The following is a 20554-nucleotide window of genomic DNA, read 5'->3' on the forward strand; positions in this document are numbered from 1 at the left end:
TCCTGGAACTCACTCTGTAGACCAGGCTGGCCTCGAACTCAGAAATCCGCCTGCCTCTGCCTCCCGAGTGCTGGGATTAAAGGCGTGCGCCACCAACGCCCGGCGGCTTCAATACTATTGATACTATTCATTTTAAGCTATTGAGCTGACAGTAATCACATGATTATTGCTTATGTTTTAAAGAGTCAGAATAAATTTTTTTTTACTAAAACGTCATCTTGCTTTAAGTCCTAGCAGTAGTTCTCTGCTTTGAAAACATCTCAGGAAGTAAGAACTGCAGACAAGCAGGATACAGTGAGTAGATCTCTATACTATCATATTTTATTCTGATGGCAACTAAAACTACAATGCTGACCAAAAAAGGCACTTTCCACTGAGTCTGATTTGAGGACTAATGATGAAGACAGTTTAAGCACGTCTGTATGTGTGTGCATTTACATGTACCTATGGACGTTATATTTAAGTATTTACTTAACCAATGCAGTGCTTGCACAGTATATTCCTGAAGCAGTCTAGTTAGTAGACAGAGAGCATTGTTGTTTGACGGAAGGGAAGAAGCCTTGTAAAGGTGGATATGCAGTGCAAAGTTTATAATTTTAGCTAGTATCTTATTACCTGGTGGCCGGTTTGAAAAGTCTGGCAGTTTAGGGCCTGTGGTGTCCAAGTTGATTCCTTGTTCTCCAGGTAATGACTGTTGATCAGCTTCCTCTAGACCAGTTGGACGATTATCTGGGGTGCTAAAACACAAGTAGCACAGATTGAGTAAGCTGTATAAGGAACACAGGAATCTAGTGCAACCTCTTCCTACTTTAAACAACGACAATATGTTTATATATTGCTCTTACCATTATTTGTATCTTTCTAGTCTGGATTCTTAATATTGACATAAGAGTAACCTGGCCATTTCATTAAACCTTAAAGTTCACGTAATCTTAGCAGTGTCCTTACTCAGTGTCACCCTCTAATTCCTGATACTATGTTTTATATAATGACCTTTGATGTTTAGCTTGATCAGGACTCTGAGCTACCAGCACTCTGCAGTGTTACTCCTGGGATGCCAGGGATTCAACAGCTTAAGGTAACTTTACATGTCTACTAACTAGATGGAGACGGTACTCAAAGAATAAAGGTGGAAAATACCACAACAAAGCTACTTAGCTTTGCTGTGGAACAAAGACTTGGAGACATTAACCATTGGATTCTTTCTGTAACTTAGAATTCTAGTGGGAAAGAAAAAAATGAAAACGTTCTTTTTTCCTATTCATGCCCACTTTTTTGAGGATCCAGTGTGCTTATATTCCTCATTTGGTTTATTTTTTATTCCCATTTGCATCTTCCTTTCCCAAACTAATTTCCCTTTGATTTGATTATGGTCATCCCCTTGTAAACAGTATTTTGTCCCATAACATTCTATATAGTTTTATAAACCATCAAATTCCTTTAAAAAACAGCACCACCAGCAGCAGCGTATGACTGGAGAGATGGCTCAGAGGTTATGAGGTATAGCTGCTCTTCCGGAGGGTCCAGGTTCAGTCCCCAGCATCACCATGGCAGCTCATAACCACCTGTCACTGTATCCAGGGGACCGGACACTCTTTCCTAGCCTCTGGTAGCACCAGATACAGAAGCATGTGGTGTATAGACACACACAGCCAAAATACCCACACACATAAACAATAAGAGATTACTCCCCCCCCCCCCCCCAGCATTTAACAGGCCCTAAGGACAACCAAATCACTATGCCAATTTGTTCCTTATATAACTTTCCAGTTATTTCAAATTATAAACGAAGATTTTGTGGTATCCTTCACTTAAAAATTTTTTATAGCTAAAACAATGAAAGAAACACTAATAGTCTAAGACAGGTTTCATGGTAAGATAATGGTAGAACTGGAGGTAGGTTAGCTTCCTCCTAAGCCTACTACCTCTCTTTCTTAGGAGCCCTGATGCTGTTTTAGACCCTTTTAGAAGTGTGTTGAATCAACAATTCACCAGAAGGCTGGTGAAGACAGCAAAAACATACTAATGACAAATGAATAAGTATAATTTTATTTCTAGCATACTGAGGGGAATAAGATAATTACTACCATAAAAAATGTTATTCAGACAGGTTAATAGGGCTGGAGAGACGGATCAGTCAGTGGTTAAGAGCACTGGCTGCTCTTCCAGAGGTGGCTCACAACCAACTCTAATGGGATCCAATGCCCTCTTCTGGTGTGTCTGAAGACAGTACAGTGTACTCACAGTAGGGGGTAGGGTTGGGGGGTGGGGGAAGCCAGACAACTTGATAACAGCAAGAATTTAACTGAGGACTAGGTATAAGGAAAATAAGTCTGAATTCTGGAAAATATATGTTGTTAATATATAGTGATTGACGTTTAATATTTAAGACTCAAGAAGTAGCAAGTTACTGTGATAGACTAAAACCAAAGCACGTTGAAGAAAAGCCTGGATAAAAGCAGCTGGAGTTAGTTTGAACATTTAAGCTCATTTAGACAAAGCTCCCCTGTTGGAGTTTTCTTTCTGTCTCTAGTTCCCCCATCCCATCTTTCCCCTTCTCTCTGAGGACTCCCTAGGTAGCTCAAGCTAGGCTCCTGTCTCAGCTCCCTGAGTGTTGAGATAACAAGTGTGAGCCACCATAATTGGCCTAGCAATTTATCTCAAACTGTTTTATAGTCTCTAGTCACTATCACCCTGTTGATAATGTCTCTGAACTCATTTTAATGTTTAAAAACTGAAAATCTACCACAAACACTTAGCCAAAAATCAGAAACATAACTTAATATGTAGTTTTAAGATAGAAACATAATTGTTAATTATCCTTCCTGTTGTGTTTTATGAAAGAGCTCCTCTGGGGAACTTTTACATAAGGGAAACTGATTGAAGCTTTTAGGGACGGTAAGAGATTTTTAGAGAAAAAGCACCCATGTAAACATTTTTTCCCCTATTTGCTAGATGCAGGGTGTCTTCACGATCAGTTTTGCTTCACCACACACATTCCCCGAATACCCCAAGAGCCAGCGTAACATTCAAGTCTGTGCTCTATAGAATGGCAGGGGTATCACTGGTCACTTTTCAGGCTAAGGGAGTAGTGCACACCTTTAATCCCACCACTCAAGAGACAGAGGCAGACAGCTGTGATTTTGAGACCAACCCGTCTACAGAGTGAGTTGCAGGACAGCCAAGACTACATAGTATAAAATCCTGTCTCAAAAACAAAACAAAGGGCTGGAGAGATGGCTCAGTGGTTCAGAGCACTGACTGCTCTTCCAGAGGTTCTCCTGAGTTCAGTTTCCAGCACCTACATGGTGGCTCACAACCATCTGTAGTGGGATCTGATGCCCTCTTCTGGTGTGTCTGGAGACAGCTACAGTGTACCCATATACATAAAATAAATAAATCTTAAACAAAACAAAAACCTGTCAACAAATATCCACACAGAAACAAATGAGTCACATTTGAGGTAAACTGATCATAACTTACTTTAGATCTTGGTGACAATTTTTCTTCTTTCGAGGCGGTTTCTTCTTCTTCGGTTTATTTGCATTGGTATTATTTTGTTTATTGTTTACACCAAAATGGCCTGCAGAAATGTCACTCTGTAGTAAGTTGACCAACAATGGGCTCGTTAACGTTACATCCTTATTGACTGGAAAGCCTGGATTTTGACCACAAGGCATCTGACTTCCATTGGGTGCACCACCAAATGGTGCATTGAAAGACACTCCATGGCCCGAGAAGTGGCTTCCCGAAGCACTGTTTCCCTGCATGCTCTGCACATGTGGGGGGACCATGCTGGCTTGCTGCATGCTGACATCAGGCATCATCTGAGACAGGTTGACATCATTATTTGCTGTGGTAACTGGATCAGTATGTTGCTGGGCCATGTGTGGACTGGGTCCTGGTGGCCGCAGAACCTGCCCCTGAATCCCCATAACCTGAGATGGACTGTTGTTCACAGGTCCTTGCTGAGGCAGCATCTGTCCTGACATCTGTCCTGTGAACTGCACCATGTTTCCTTGCATATTCGGAGTTGGTCCCCTCATTATTTGTGCTGGTCCCGGCATGACATTGGATTGGTTCTGAGAGTTAAATTGCGCCTTATTCCCCTGCATCTGATTGGTCATTATTTGCTCTATCATTGGGTTCTGCTGGAGCAAAACTTGTCCCTGAGGCCCCATCATCTGGTTATGTGGTGCCATCATTTGTGGGCCCTGCTGGGGAAGCATCTGCTTGGGTGGGGTCATCCTTTGGGGTGAAGGTCCAAGATTTTGGTTTTGAGTGTTCACCATCATCTGGCCCTGTGGCATAAGCTGGGCCCTTGAAAGGATCATAGGATTTTGAGGGTTCAAAGTTCCTTGTTGCTGGGCCATTTGGCTCTGTGAGGGCACAATCTGTTGGTGCATGCCCATCAGCTGAGATGGTGGGCCTTGCTGGGGCTGGCCTTGCATGTTGCCCAGGGTCACCTGAGGAACCCCAGAGCTACCAGTCTGCTGGTTGTTTATGTTGCCATGAATTCCCATGAGGCTGGGTTGCATCATATTTGGTGGCCCGTGAGACACCTGCATCTGGTTTTGAGGAGGACCAGCTCCTTGACCACCTTAAAAAACAAAACCAAAGAACAAAAAATTGTCATCATATTAAGATACTCCAATTACATTATTTAGAAAGGCACCCATCATACATATACGTAATAACCAACATAAATGCACATGTTTAACACACTTTCTGTGAGTATTTTAGACTCTGGAGGTATGATATAAGATGGAGGTAACTGCTTACATTTTCATGATCATACACTAAGAAAAACATGTCTTTACTCTTACATAGTAACTTAAAGACAACATTAGAAGATAAAGTTTACTTTCATATTAAATGAAGTATCAGTTTTATAGCATAGTTTGTAACTACCTTATTGTGAATAAAACTTAAAAATCATCATGGGCTAGAAAATGAGCCTCATTATGAGTAAACAAGGGAAACAAAGAATGTACCGGTGACCTCTAGAAAAAACTCAGGAACACAGAAAAGACATTTCAAAAACGCTTCTTTGAAAAGTAATTATGCCTTTCAAAGCCTATGTGTGTGAGATCTGGATGCTGTGCTTTAAAGAAGACAGTATACAGTATAGCCTAAGGACAGGGTACCTCTGCTTAAGAGACCTAGATACAGGAAGATGCTGAAAGTTTAGTGATCCTACTCTGTGACAGTCCCTACTGGACCATATGGGACTTGTTCTGAGTTCTCTTTCAACTAAAGGCACTGTCGGTACTGTCTGGCCAGATGAATTGTTTGTTGTTGGATCCTTGAAATTTTCCTATAGCTACTTGCTTTATCTCCAAATCTTACTGTGGCACTGAACATCGAACCCACAGCCTTCTATATACTTAGAATGAAGTCTACCGGAGTTATACTCACAATTTACCCCACCCACTTCAACTGAGAAACCATCTGGCTTATTTTGTCTGTTCTGTTGCAACAGGACATCGCTATTAGCAGGCTGCTCTGAAACTGTGTACTCCACTGCCTTGAACTGCACCACTATGCTTGACTTGAAAGTTTTCTCAGCTGGGCATAGTGGCCGATGCCTGTAATGCTAGCACCTGGAAAGCTGAGGCAATAGAACTGTCATAAATTCAAGGGCAGTCTAAATTACATAGTAAGATCCTACCTCAAAACACCAAAAATAAAAACGATGAACTTAAGGCCTCTTATAAGCTGGGAAGGTACTCTACTACTGAGCTATACATACCTTGAATGCATGTCCCTGTCATTTTTGGTGTATATATGTATACATGCATGGTGTGTACATGTGTATGCACATTTGAATATGTGTGGTCTGTGCAGGTCTCTACTTCCCAACCCCTGGGATTGTAGGTAGCTGCCACACTCTCTCAGCTTATGTGGGTTCTTGGAATCCAAACTGTGGTTCTCATGCTTCCACAGCAAGCTCTTTAACTATCGAACCTTGTCCTAGCTCTGATTTTTTTTTATAACTTTAAATAGGAGCTATAAAGTGGCAATCTAATGAAGTTACAGACCAGTCCATGCTCTAGCTTGAGAGAGAAGCATAAACTGCCCACTGGTTACACATCACACTTCTTCCTGAGTTTCAGGAATGCTTTCTAAACCAGCCTCATAAAGTCAAACTTGAACTCCAAAAAAACTCTCTATATACAAGTATACAGTCATCCAAGCAACAATTATTTGAGTATCCAATAACAATTAGGAATATCCAGTTATTGATACTAAATCTAGTGCTGATTTAGTATCAATAAAATGGTTCCTTTAAGAGGCAAGAGATAAAAACTAATTTTTTCAGGAAGTATTAAAAGTTAACAGAACATTAAGACAGGTAACAACAGAAAATGATAGACAAGAGGAGAACTGCTTTAAACAGACCAGATGGAGAAATGAAAACAACAGGTAAACATGAAAGTCTTCCTTTAAAAAGTAAATAGCTGTGCTAGGGTGGAAGAATTGTACATTTTTTAAAAAATTATTTTTATTTTATGTGTACAGGTATTTTGCCTGTATATGTCTGTACACCACATATATGCTTGGTGCCTGTGGAATCCTCTGAAATTGGAGTAAGCCATCACTAGTCTCTCATTTTTATTTTTTAAAAAATTAAATTTTTACTTATTATTGTGTGTGCATGTGATGTAAGTGTAGGCAAATATTCCCATTGGCAAGGAAGGCCAGAACAAACACTTTAACCTGCTGAAACATCTGTGAGCTCTAGATTTTTTCCCATTCTTTAAGCAACTTATAATGAACATTGGAAGTTCAGGAAATTTTAAGCTAACTTAGTGTAAACTACTTCTATGAGAAAGGGCAAAAAGATTAGTCACTTAATTCCTAAGCAAACAAAAGAAACCCAGCAACATGAAATTTGGGCTTTAAAAACTGCTTCGAAGAGTCCTTATTAACCAATCTACTATATGTTATTTCCTCTCCAAACTTTCTTACATATATACTATGCTATTGGTACTGATTAAATTGGGAAAATGCCACACTGCAGATTAGAATTTAGGCATTCAGCATAAATGAAGCTAATATGTACTATATAGAGATTTTAAGAGTTGAAGATGTTCAAACATGCCATACATCTACATACCCATGAATTTATGGTTTCCTTTCCCAGAAATGCCTTTTGCCTCAACATGCTCTAAGTCAGGCCATGGCTGGTTTGGAAACAGGAAAGGCTTGGGAGCACTACTGCCTCACTAAGCAGACTGAATAGTTGCAATACAGTTCAAATGATCTAAGCTATTTACTATCTGGCACTTTATAGAAAGAAAGTGCATGCATATGTGACTTCTGTTCTAACTGAAGTTTAATTTCCTTCCCAAAGGTGTTTCTTGATTCTTGAGAAATAACTTATTTTCCATATTTCAATCATCACCCCAAAGTGTATCCATGTGTTTGAAATTGAAGAGAAAGACAATGACTTGTTCATTTTTATACCTCTATTGTCTTTCACGGTATTTACCACCGAATCAACGTTCACTCAACACACATGGCCAAATGAAAGCAAACCAACCTGTGTGCTGGACATTTTGATTTGCTTGCAGCTGAAGGGCTCCTGAATTCCCAGGGGTGGCTGCTGTGGTGGAAGGCACCTGACCTTGCATGAAGTTGGGATTGGCCTGTCCTGCTGAGAAGCCAGGCGGGAGGCGTTTAGGCATTCCTTAATAGAAAACAATGAGTAAGGCGGTTACCTAGCAAATTTATACTCGTGCTGAGATATGGAATGGATAAGGAAGGATGAGCTGCATGGAGTTCCCAGTGGCTTAGCTCTCTCTGTCACACTGGTAGGATCTTTAATAATAAGGTTGGGAAAGATGGTTAAAAAAAACAACACAATCCCTTACATGAACTCTGTCAAAATGAAAAGGAAATACTAAAAAATTTACACTTAGAACATGCCAAGGAAAAAATGGCAATCTGCTCCCTACACATGATCTGAGGCCATATCATAGCAAGGTTTGAGGGCTCACTTTTCTCTGTAGTACAATGGACTCCCAATATTCATATACTGTAACACAGGCACCAAAGGAGTATGCTAAATTCTCTCATACTCAAACAAATTGAAATGAAATACAGTAAAACAAAGAGTAGGGTCCCAATTAAGGATAGATGGGTAATAATTTTTTTCCTTTGAGGGAAATGGGTAATAATCTTTGCAGAAAAGTCTTCCTCCCTCCAGTGTAGGGCATGTCTCTTTGGAAAAGACAAGAGTTCACGGGAACTTCAAAGTGAAGCTATATCAATTTATGCCTTTCTCTCATAACATCTGCTGTGACTGATGGCTATAGTACCAGAAACCATGCTCTGATATAATCTTACTCAAGTTTATATCCTTTTAGGAAGGCCTAATTTCAGAAAGCAAGTTTGCAATAAAGAGAATCTCAGATCCACTCATGTGTGTACCACAGGTCTTGATGTGGTCAGACCACCTAGGTGAGGTATCCACTGCTCTATGAAAGCAACAATACCTAAAGCTCACTTCAAATTTATTAGGGCCACATTTTTAGTGTCCTCAAAAACTCTCTGTAAACAAATATGCACTTGTCCTTCCATTAGCAGCAAGTCCCCATTTACATGCTTCCACTTAACTAAATCAGTAATTGTGTTTGCAGCAGCCATGTTCTTACATTTTCTAAAAACGTCTTAGGAGTAATAGTAGAGCCTGTATTTCAGCAGAATCGATTCTAAGAGCGTGAGAACTGATGAGCAACCTCATTTCACGGGAACCATGGGAGCACGGGAACCATGGGAGCATGCCTACTATGTTGCACTGAAGATGCGAGGGTTTTTCTGGGTAGGCAATGGGTGTCTTTTGGTGGGGGATATGCTTATTGGATGGCAGTTTTACTGAACTCTATACTTCACTGAAAAGCTCCAAGCACAATCATGTGCACGAGGTCATGATTAATAAGAATAAATAATAAACATGGAGATGAATAAGTTTTACTGGAATCGTTTTACCTCTCACACATTAAGCTCCATTGCTTTTTCTTCATACAAGAGGCACCTTACAAAATAAATAAATAAATCTCCTTTAGGTATAACTAGTGGAATTCCCTCTCTAAGGAGCAGGCATTGGCATTATAAAACTATATAAGTAATGATTTTTGAACTTAGTCCCCTTTAATACTTTAATCAAACTTAAAAACCACCATGCTTACTATGTTACTAACTAGGATTATCAAGATTGCTATGTAGAAGGGCATTGTCCCCAATAAAACCTGTACTTATCCTTTCATTTCTGCTCTACTTATAATCTTAATCCGTCAACAAACAAGAAGTTTAAATTACTAATAAAATACATGTTTGGTCTGGACATTACTAGTACAAAATTAAGTAAAAATAATTTGAAACAAAATGAACATCTCTATTTTCAATTTTACCTGCATTTTTATCCAGAGAGCTAGCTTATATTTAACCAGTAAGATGTTATATAGTATATCAAGATAAAAATACATTACGTTAACTAAGTTCTATTAAGTGTCATTACCATTATCACAAAACAAAATGTTTATATCCTTATTTCACTCCCTCCATTAATACTAAAAACTGACATTCCACTCAAATCTATCTCCAGTAAATTTACCAACACAAATAGCTTCAGTGTTCCTCACCTCCTAGGCCTGGATGTAAACTCTGTGGCCCCTGGTTTGGTGGTTGCTGCTGCATCACCATGAAATTAGGTGGCACATTTCCCTGTTGAACCATAGGATTCCGACCTGGAGAGCTGACAGGCTGCTGAAATCCCTGGGGAAGTGGGTTATTTTGAGGTGGCCTTGGTCCCATCTGCTGCTGAGTTTGGTTAACCGTTGGGGAGGATGCAGGAGATCCCTGCTGAAAGGAGGAGGGTGAGGAGGCAGGAGACTTGTTGGTGAGGTGGGGCTGTTGCAGGGGGGTTGGGACCCTGGAGGGCCCTCCCTGCAAGCCCTTCATCTGAGGAGCTGTGAACTGGCCTGGGTTGCTCATTTGAGGAAAGTTTGTATGGGCTTGTGAGGCTTGTTGGCTGCCAAAAGGATAAGGAGGGGGAGGGTGAGAAGGTGTCTGTACCGTAGCTAAGGAAGGTCTTGCCTGAAGTTGCGCTTGCATTGGGCTAGGCAAGGGAGCCTTCTTCCACCCTTGATTTGTAGTCATTGTGCCCAGAGATCCCTGGGCTGGTGGAGGCTGTAAGGCTCCAGAAGGCAGCTGGTTCCAGCCTGGAGGAACAGGCACCTGAGTTGGAGCAGTAAACTGTGGTCGAACCCCCTGTGGTTGTTGCTGATGTTGCTGTAGAGGTCTTGTCTGCAACTGTTGCTGCTGCTGTTGCTGCTGCTGCTGTTGCTGCTGCTGCTGTTGCTGCTGCTGCTGCTGCTGCTGCTGCTGCTGCTGCTGCTGCTGCAGCTGGGGAAAATTAGCTGGGTTCATTTGTCTGTTCACAGGAACAGGCTGCATTGAGTGATGCGCTGGAGGTAAAGATCCTGAGGGATGACTCTGTTGCTGTATATGGAGTCCAGAGAGAAGTGGATCCATTGCATCTGTTAAAGATAGTGAGTAATAAGAAAAAAAAAAAAAGATAGTGAGCAATAGTTAACCTACTGCAACCCAGATCTCAGCACACTGGCTTGGGTCTACTGATACCACTGATACTACCATGTTCATGAGTGTCTTCTAAGTACCAACAGATATAAAGAAAATCCTGCCTTAAAGACAACTTACGGTTCATTAGTGGCGAGGAGCATCGAACATAAAATATAGAAAACAACATTTTCAAAATTTTATTCTGGGCAACTATTGTTATAGGAAAACAAGATAAAATAGTCAACTAGGTTTGGGAAATGCTAGACTTAGATTTTAGACAAGTTTGTAGGAAGCTTAGTGCTGTAACATGTTAACTTAAAAAACATTTACCAATTCATAGGACTTTAAAATTCTGTCATGATGCATCTTATAGGACTAAGCATACCAAGGTACATGTGGTAGTTTGAATGGAAATGGCCTCCACAGCTTCATAGGGAGTGGCACATAATTAGGAGATGTGACCTTGTTGGAAGAAAGGAGTATGACTAGGAGTGGGCTTTGAGGTTTCAGGTACTGAAGCCAGGCCCAGTGACATTCTCTCTTCCTGTTATCTGCTGATTTAGCTCTAGAGCTCTCGGCTACTCCAGCACCATGTTTGCCTTCGTGCCACTATGCTCTAAACCATGGACTAAGCCTCTGAACCTGTAAGCCAGCCCCAATTAAATCCTGTCCTTTATAGGAGTTGCTGTAGTCATGGTGTCTCTCCAGAGCAATAGAAATCCTAACTAGGACGGCCCTGGAAACATTGGAGAATAGCTGATAAGATAACAAGAAATTCTGAAAAGAAATGTTGACATTTAGTTGTGAGAATTCAAGGTAAAATTTGGAACTGAGCAGATAGAATTCAGCCTCAGGGGCTGAATCTCAATGACATCTGTTAAGTAATTCCAGCTTCTTTAATTCCCAATGACTGGAAGACACTACCTGACTGAGAAGCCTCAGGGGCTGAATCTCAATGACATCTGTTAAGTAATTCCAGCTTCTTTAATTCCCAATGACTGGAAGACACTACCTGACTGAGAAGCAGGGCGAGGAGTCCTGGGTTGCAGTTCTGGATTGGGGCCTGGTGCCATCATGGAAGATGACATGTTCCCGCCCTGGGGCGTCATAACAGAGGCAGGGCTCGTCATCCTTATTAGACCTAGAAGAAGAAACCAAAATAACATTCTGAAGTTGGCACATTTGTGTGTGTGTATATGTGTATTTTGAGACAAGATCTTATGACCAGACAGGTCTGAAACTCATAGTAATTGCTTCAGGAAGGGTTGAGATTACAGGTGTGAGCTACCACACTCAGCTTAAAATTTTTCATTTTAATGACATACCTTAGAAACATTAAAAGATATAAAAATTTGTCTTTTAAGAACTATTTTTAGATTAAAATCTTTTCTGTTTATATACACTTTGCCTGCATGTATATGTATGTACACCACTTACATGCCTGGTATTTGTGAAGACCAGAAGAGGTGTTGGAGTTCCTAGAACTAGTTACAGATGGTTATGAGCCACTATGTAGATGCTGCACACTAAATTCTGATTTTCCGAAAAAGCAGGCATTCTCAATTGCTGAGCCATCTCTCTAACCCCTCTGTTTGTATTTTGAAACAGAGTTACATAGCCCAGGCTGGCCTCAAACTCAGGGAAACACTCCTGCCTCATCCTCTCAAATGCTGGAATAACAGCTGTGTAATCTAACTCCAGTTTGTTTTTAATATTAAGAAATAACTCACACAGTGTAATATTTATCCTTTAAGAATATGTTTCTTTAAACTCTTCACATTTTAAAAATCACTTTTAGTTGTCCTTTTGTTAAAAGAATTATTCAGTTATTTGAGTCAGGGTCTTGTGTAGCTAAGGCTGGCATCAAACTTACTAGATAGCTGAAGATGACCTTAAACTCTGGATCCCCCTGCCTCCACTTCTCAACTGCTCAGATTATCAACATGCATCGGCAGGCTGGGTTTTGGCTTTGCACCTGCTGGGTAGCACCTGCCTCAGTGGAGCTCCACCCAGCTTCGTCACTCTTTATAAAGAAACATACGGTGCTGCTCCTTAATTGTAATTTTTATTCACTTCTCAATTTTTTTTTTTTTCGTTTGAGATAGGGCCTCATTATGTAGCCTTGGCTGGCCTAGAACTTGCTATATAGATCTGGCTGGCCTCAAGCTCATAGAAATCCACTTGCCTCTGCCTTCTGAGTGCTGGGATTAAAGGCGTGCACCACACCCTTCTCAATAGTCACAAATAATATAAAATACCTTGGTGTGACTCTAACTAAGGAAGTGAAAGATCTGTATGATAAGCACTTCAAGTCTCTGAAGAGAGAAATTAAAGATCTCAGAAGATGGAAAGATATCCCATGCTCATGGATTGTCAGGATTAATATAGTAAAAATGGCTATCCTGCCAAAAGCAATCAACAGATTCAATGCAATCTCCATTAAAATTCCAACTCAATTCTTCAGAGTTAGAAAGGGCAATTTGCAAATTCAACTGGAATAATAAAAAACCTAGGATAGCAAAAACTTTTCTCAACCTGCTTGTGGACGTTGTACATCGTGGTGCGGAGCCTAGTGCGCACCACGATGTACAACGTCCACAAGCATAATAAAAAACCTAGGATAGCAAAAACTTTTCTCAACAATAAAAGAACCTCTGGTGGAATCACCACGGCTGACCTCAAACTGTACTACAGAGCAATTGTGATAAAAACTGCATGGTACTGGTACAACGACAGACAAGTAGACCAATGGAATAGAATTGAAGACCCAGAGATGAACCCAAACACCTATGGTCACTTGATCTTTGACAAGGGAGCTAAAACCATCCAGTGGAAAAAAGGCAGCATTTTCAACAAATGGTGCTGGCACAACTGGCAGTTATCATGTAGAAGAATGCGAATTGATCCATTCTTATCTCCTGTACAAGGCCCAAGTCTAAGGGGATCAAAGAACTCCACATAAAACCAGAGACACTGAAATTTATAGAGGAGAAAGTGGAGAAAAGCCTTGACGATATGGGCACTGGGGAAAAATTCCTAAACAGAACAGCAATGGCTTGTGCTTTAAGATCAAGAATTGACCAATGGGACCTCATGAAATTGCAAAGCTTCTGTAAGGTAAAAGACAATGTCAATAAGACAAAAAGGCCACCAACAGATTGGGAAAGGATTTTTACCAATCCTAAATCGGAGAGGGAACTAATATCCAATATATATAAAGAGTTCAAGAAGCTGGACTCCAGAAATTCAAATAACCCCATTAAAAAATGGGGTACAGAGCTAAACAAAGAATTCTCAAGTGAGGAATACTGAAGGGCTGAGAAGCACCTGAAAAAATTTTCAACATCCTTAATCATCAGGGAAATGCAAATCAAAACAACTTTGAGATTCCACCTCACTGAAGTTAGAATGGCTAAGATCAAAAATTCAGGTGACAGCAGATGCTGGAGAGGATGTGGAGAAAGAGGAACACTCCTCCATTGCTGATGGGATTACAAGCTTGTACAACCATTCTGGAAATCAGTCTGGCGGTTCCTCAGAAAATTGGACATAGTACTACTGGAATATCCAGCAATACCTCTCCTGGGCATATACCCAGAAGATGTTCCAACTGGTAATAAGGACACATGATCCACTATGTTCATAGCAGCCTTATTTATAATAGCCAGAAGCTAGAAAGAACCCAGATGTCCCTCAACAGAGGAATGGATACAGAAAATGTGGTACATTTACACAATGGAGTACTACTCAGCTATTAAAAACAATGAATTTATGAAATTCTTGGGCAAATGGATGTATCTGGAGGATATCATCCTTAGTGAGGTAACCCAATCACAAAAGAAGTCTATTAGATATGCACTCACTGATAACTGGATATTAGCCCAGAAACTTAGAATACCCGAGATACAATTTGCAAAACACAAGAAAATCAAGAAGGAAGATCAAAGTGTGGATACTTCATTCCTCCTTAGAAAAGGGAACAAAACGAGTTACAGAGACAAAGTTTGGAGCTAAGGCGAAAGGATGGACCATCCAGAGACTACCCCACCCGGGGATCCATCCCACAATCAGCCACCAAACCCAGACACTATTGCATATGCCAGCAAGGTTCTGCTGAAAGAACCCTGATACAGCTGTCTCTTGTGAGGCTATGCCAGTGCCTGGCAAATACAGAAGTGGATGCTCATAGTCATCTATAGGATGGAGCACAGGGCCCCCAATGGAGGAGCTAGAGAAAGTACCCAAGGAGCTGAAGGGGTCTGCAACCCTATAGGTGGAATAACAATATGAACTAACCAGTACACCCAGAGCTCGTGTCTCTCTAGTTGCATATGTAGCAGAAGATGGCCTAGTTGGCCATCATTGGGAAGAGAGGCCCCTTGGTCTTGCAAACTTTATATGCCCCAGTACAGGGGAATGCCAGGGTCAAGAAGTGGGAGTGGGTGGGCAGGGGAGCAGGGCGGGGGGAGGGTATAGGGAACTTTTGGGATAGCATTTGAAATGTAAATAAAGAAAATACCTAATTAAAAAAAAAACTTGCTTTTGAAAACATGGCCAACTTGGGCTAGAGAGATGGCTCAGAGGTTAAGAGCACTGACTGCTCTTCTAGAGGTCCTGAGTCCCAGCAAATACATGGTAGCTCACAACCATCTGAAATGGAATCTGATACCCTCTCTTTTGGTGTGTCTGAAGACAGCAACAGTGTACTCAAGTACATAAAATAAATAAATAATTCTTTTTAAAAAACTTAAGAAAAAAAAAACCACGGTCAACTCATACAAATATTCCATTTATGCTTGAAAAGATTAAGAACTCTGGAATTGAGCCGGGTGTGGTAGCGCACACCTTTAGTCCCAGCACTCAGGGAAGCAGAAGCAGGTGGATTTCTGAGTTCGAGGCCAGCCTGGTCTACAAAATGAGTTCTAGGACATCCAGGACTATACAGAGAAACTCTGTCTTGAAAAAAAAGCAAAACAAACAAACAAACAAACCCTCTGGAATTAGGATTACATAGTTTGTTACATGTCCATTATAAAGCTTTTTGAGGTTTAGGGAAGGCAGATAATCTATGTAGCCTTGACTGGCTTGGAATTCAGAGGTCCTCCTGCTTCCTAAGCACTGAAATTAAAAGTGTATGCCACTAGGCTTGACTCATTATAGAAAACTTATCAAACATTTTTTAAAAATCCTTATTTATTTATTTATTTATTTATTTATTTGGTTTTTCAAGACAGGGTTTCTCTGTATAGCCCTGGCTGTCCTGGAACTCACTCTGTAGACCAGGCTGGCCTCCATGTCAGAAATCCGCCTGCCTCTGCCTCCCGATTAAAGGCTTGCGCCACCACGCCCAGTGACCCTTATTTATTTTTTATGTTTTATTCATCAATTACTAACAGATGTTAAAATCTCCAAGATTTGGTATTTCCATGTAATTTTTATATATTCAGAGGCTAGGTTATTAAGTATATAAAAATTTAGCTATATTCTTGATAAATTTCTCCTGTTAAATAAAGTAGTCTTTTTCATTTATATGATTTTTATTTTTTATTATTATTTGTGGTACTAGTGACTGAACTCAAACCTTTGCATATGCTAGACAAGAGTTCTAGTACCAAGTTACATATGTAACTCTTTTTACATTTTGAGACAAGAGCCTAAATTGCTCCAGTAGGCCTTCAATTTGGTATGCAAATTACCAGTAGGCCTCAAGCTTAAGATTCTCCAGGTAGAATTTAAAGGCAAATACCACTATGCCCAGATAATATCCTGTTTTGTTTTGTTTTGGTTTTTGAGACAGGATCTCACTATGCATCCTCTTGCTGTAGGGAACTTGCTATGTAGACCAGGCTAACCTCAAACTCATAGAGACTCATGTGCCTCAGCCTCCCTGGTGCTGGGAGGAAAAGCATGCAGCACCACATCTGGTTTTATCCTTTTCATTTTAACATCTGCTTTGTCTAATTAAAATAATTATACTTCATGTTAATACATGTGAATACCTAGCTGACTTAATTTTATTTTTAACTTTGAATGTTATGAGTCCTTTTATTTTATAGTTCTCCAAATAGTACAGAACTAAATCTGAGATTATTATTCTAAGTAACCACGTCTATATTATTAGTGTTTATAATTCATTTACTTTTATTGCCAATTACTGGAATACCCTGATTTATCATTTACTCTATGACTTATATCTACATTATTTTCTCTCCCTATGCTATAAACTCTTTTTCATACCTTTCCTTTCTACCATTCTATTACTTCCTTGAAGTTGTACATTCTATCATTTTATTGTTATCTTTACAGTGTTAAAAGGCAAACCTGACCTAGAATGTAACTGCAATATCTGACTGTCTGACTGTCAGTCTTATGTAGGTTTACCTATGTTTACCAATCACTAGTTCATCGTTCCTTCTTAGACCTTATTTCTTTCATTTTAGTTCAATTTCCTTTTTCCTGAAATGTATCCCTGAGCAGTTCAGTTAGCAAAGATCTGTGAGCAAATAACATTTTATTTTTATTTATTTATTTTATTGCCAAGGGACAAACTACATTGGGCCCCTGAGTCCTAGCTTTCTTTCTTCTGCAGTTTTTGAGTGGGCAGCAATGAGAACCACTTTGTGCCCAGCAGGGACATCTCTTTGGATAGTGGAGGGTTGCTAACGTACTGGTGATTATAGCCTCCAAAGGGATGTTCCACAGGATCTATGGCCACACCCTGCATATGTAGCTAGCAATTCCTCTTGCCTTTTACTTGTAGTATGCAGGGCTCATGTTTAAGATAGGTTTGTCAATTCTACCCCCACTGGCCACCATACCAATAATTGCTCGTTGGCCTCAAAAATGACCTTAGACCCTGAAGGCAGCTTTACCTAGGTCTTCTTAGTCTTTGGGTGTGGGAGATGACTATGGCATAGTTCTCAGGGGTTCACACAAACTTGCCTCTGTCTCCAGGCACGTCCCCAGAAAACACAATAGTACACTCAGGCATGGTGCCCACAGAGAGAAAACACTGCTGATACTGAGCTGGACATTTTGCTGCAGCACACAAACTGTCTAGTGTGGATTCTCTCTGCAGCTATAACTAGCTCCATCTGATTCTTAAATCAGTAGGGAACATGAAGGACCACATTCACAAAGGGAGAGCAGCAGACAAGGTAATGCATGTCCCTTGAGGTACCCTTAGTATAAAGGCCAAAGCATGCAGGTGCAAAGTACAAAGAACCAGCTCCTGTCTTCTTCCTACCACAGGGCCCACAGTGGCAGGCCAGCTAGCAAGCACGGCTAGTAAATGCTCTGAAGTCTTTCAAAACTTCTTTTGTTTCACTTCTTTGGATAGAACAACTTAGTTTAAAATTCTAGGTTCTTAATTATGTCCTTAGCATTTTGGAAATACTATTCTAAGGTTTTCTGACTTCCAATGTTGCAGTTGAGAAATGAGCTGTGACTCTGACAGTCTTCCTTTGGGGTGGCTGGGAGTCTTTAACACTGTTTTTTACATCTGTAATTTACAATATGGTTTAGATGTGCATTAAATATGCATTTATCTGTGATGCTTAGCATTTCTGGGCTTCTGATATGGAGGAATTGTGTTATTTTGAAAAGTCAGTTCTGGAAAAATTTCAGGTATTTTTTAACACTGTCCCTCAGTTTCCTCATCTTCTTGAGCTCTTTTTAACAGCATGGTAAACCTTCTCATTCTATCCTTCACATTTCCACTATTTCTCTCTCCTGTATGCTAGGTGATTTCTTCAAATTCTCCTTCAAGTCCAGCTATTTCTAATTTGCTGAATAAATTATTCATCTGATGCCTTTAAATTGTTTTATAAGTTCTGTGCCTCCCTTTCTTATGGTTTTTGTAATCTTAAACACATGAATATTCTTTTTTTTTCTTTTTTTCTTTTTTTTTCGAGACAGGGTTTCTCTGTATAGCCCTGGCTGTCCTAGAACTCACTCCGTAGACCAGGCTGGCCTCGAACTCAGAAATCTGCCTGCCTCCCAAACACATGAATATTCTTAATATCTAAAATTCCAAAAACTGGAAGTTTAACCCTAAAATTCATGAATTTAGTGCAAACTTGTTTATTATAGTAAGTCTGAACTGAAAGTCTGTAACAGCCTGGGTTGAGAAAGTTCTCCTCCATAGCATCAGTGAGTTTATCAGTCTAGAGTCACTTAATGTTTAGTGGTAGGTTAGCTGTTCCAGACCATTTTATTAACATATGTTCAACATGCAAATGGTTAGAGAAGACAACCCCCAAACTTCCAGCCTCCAAAGAGAGCCCAGGCCAAGAAAGACAGATACCCATGGATCTCCCCATGTCAAAGGTAACTAACAATTTTAGAATCTACTTTCCCTGGAAAATCTGGCTTCATGAGCAATTTTTAAATTCTAACATCATTCTTCAGGTAGCCTTCCTAGCAACTCAAGTCACTTGGTTCTTCAGATTTTTCATGATTGTGATTTTTATGTTTTGTTCCTTTCTCCCCTTTCCCTTCTTCAGAGATGCCGTCTTGATATAGAGCTCAGCCTGGCCTTGACATGGTCCCCACACCAGGATTACAAAGTCTTGTGCCTCAACACCAGCTGGCCATCACTGTTTACAGTTTCAGATTTAATTTTGGTTTTCCTTTGAGAAGTTCTTTTGCTTGCTTAATATCTTAGTTATACATTAAAACTTCTAGTTAAAGATAACATGATAAACAGTCATCTGTTGAAACCAGATCTACTTCTGTGAAATCCCACCCCATTTTCAAAGATGGCAATTAGAAAGAACATCCATGAACCAGATGTGACAGTACACACGTGAAACCTCAACACTCAGAAGATTGAAAAAAGGCAGGAAGATAGTAGCAAGTTCAAGGTTAGCCTGGTTTATATAGCAAGTTCAAGGATAGTGATAGCTATATAGTGAGAACCTGACTGAAAACAAAACACAATAAACAAGGACACTCTCATGGGACGCAGAACAGATCTTCTCGGACTACAATGAGCTGCTTGTTCCCAGAAATTTTCCAGTATCGACTAACTACATGCTCAGGAGTAACATGCTAACATGCATTTATGGTACTATGTGGGAATTTGAACTAGATCTGTGGTTCCCATTGCAGGTAACATCCAGGAGATATCTAGACCATCTTAATTTATGAGTTAATCTTAGCACTACTTTCTTCTCTTAGCATTGACAAGGGAATGCAAGTACATCTAAACTGATAGCCCAGAGATATCCAGAGATATCTTTAGTTGGCACGATTAGAAGAAAGAGATGCACAGTGGCTACTAGCATCTGGTAGGTAAAAGCTAAGGATGCTATTAAATATACCTCAATGTACAAGATAGATACTCACAGCAAAAAATTATTGGCCCAAATACCAACAGCCAAGAATGAAAACCTTTGATTCAATGATTACTATGGTATCTCCACAAATCTTGGTATTCTCTATGGGGATGAAAAAAATAAACTATAAATTTAGATGTAGTTGCTTTCTATTGTCAATGTTAAGAGAAGAAAGTAGTACTGAGATTAACTGATAAATTGAGATGTTCTAGATACGTAATTCTAAAGTTAATACTGTTTCAGAGGAAATATAAGGTTTCTTTTTCTAGGAAGACTTCTCTAATGTACCCTACTATTAAACTTCACTTGCATCCATTAAGGCCCAATAGACAAGTGAGAAAAGGAATCATAAAATACTGCTGGTGTGAAAAGTACCTGGAGGTTAAAATGTCATGGTGACTCTAAGTCATCACTAACTGATTAATCCTGGTACTTTGTGTTATAAATGATCATAATCAGTAACCGTCATTAACTACCAATTTAAACCAATTTCAACCTAGTGCTTCAAGGTTTTCTATGTGGTAATGAACTTGCAGCACTGTAACACTGGCCAGACACTACATGTTATAATCAAGGTGCAGGCATTAGTGCTACAGGTATCTTAACATTTCAGGACTTGATAGAATCTC

At 40.0% G+C, this 20554-nt stretch overlaps 1 protein-coding gene and 1 pseudogene across 5 annotated transcripts in view; both read right to left on the reverse strand.

The window, feature by feature from the left end:
* Ncoa6 (nuclear receptor coactivator 6) overlaps nt 1–20554 on the reverse strand; it is an 84054-nt gene that overhangs the window by 19890 nt on the left and 43610 nt on the right. For 3 of the 5 annotated variants that reach the window (XM_021156359.2, XM_021156356.2, XM_029474541.1), the window contains 5 exons: nt 11600–11728; nt 9648–10544; nt 7547–7693; nt 3484–4600; nt 616–737 (listed from right to left, as the gene is read on the reverse strand). In XM_021156359.2, coding sequence (XP_021012018.1) covers nt 616–737; nt 3484–4600; nt 7547–7693; nt 9648–10544; nt 11600–11728 — 2412 coding nt within the window. The remainder of the gene's footprint in view (nt 1–615; nt 738–3483; nt 4601–7546; nt 7694–9647; nt 10545–11599; nt 11729–20554) is intronic. The other 2 variants (XM_021156358.2, XM_021156357.2) reach the window with 2 other exon arrangements.
* Nucleotides 17091–17753, reverse strand: LOC110289408 (annotated as a pseudogene).

This window comes from Mus caroli, chromosome 2 (assembly GCF_900094665.2).
Source record: "Mus caroli chromosome 2, CAROLI_EIJ_v1.1, whole genome shotgun sequence".
Classification (NCBI taxonomy): Eukaryota; Metazoa; Chordata; class Mammalia; order Rodentia; family Muridae; genus Mus; species Mus caroli.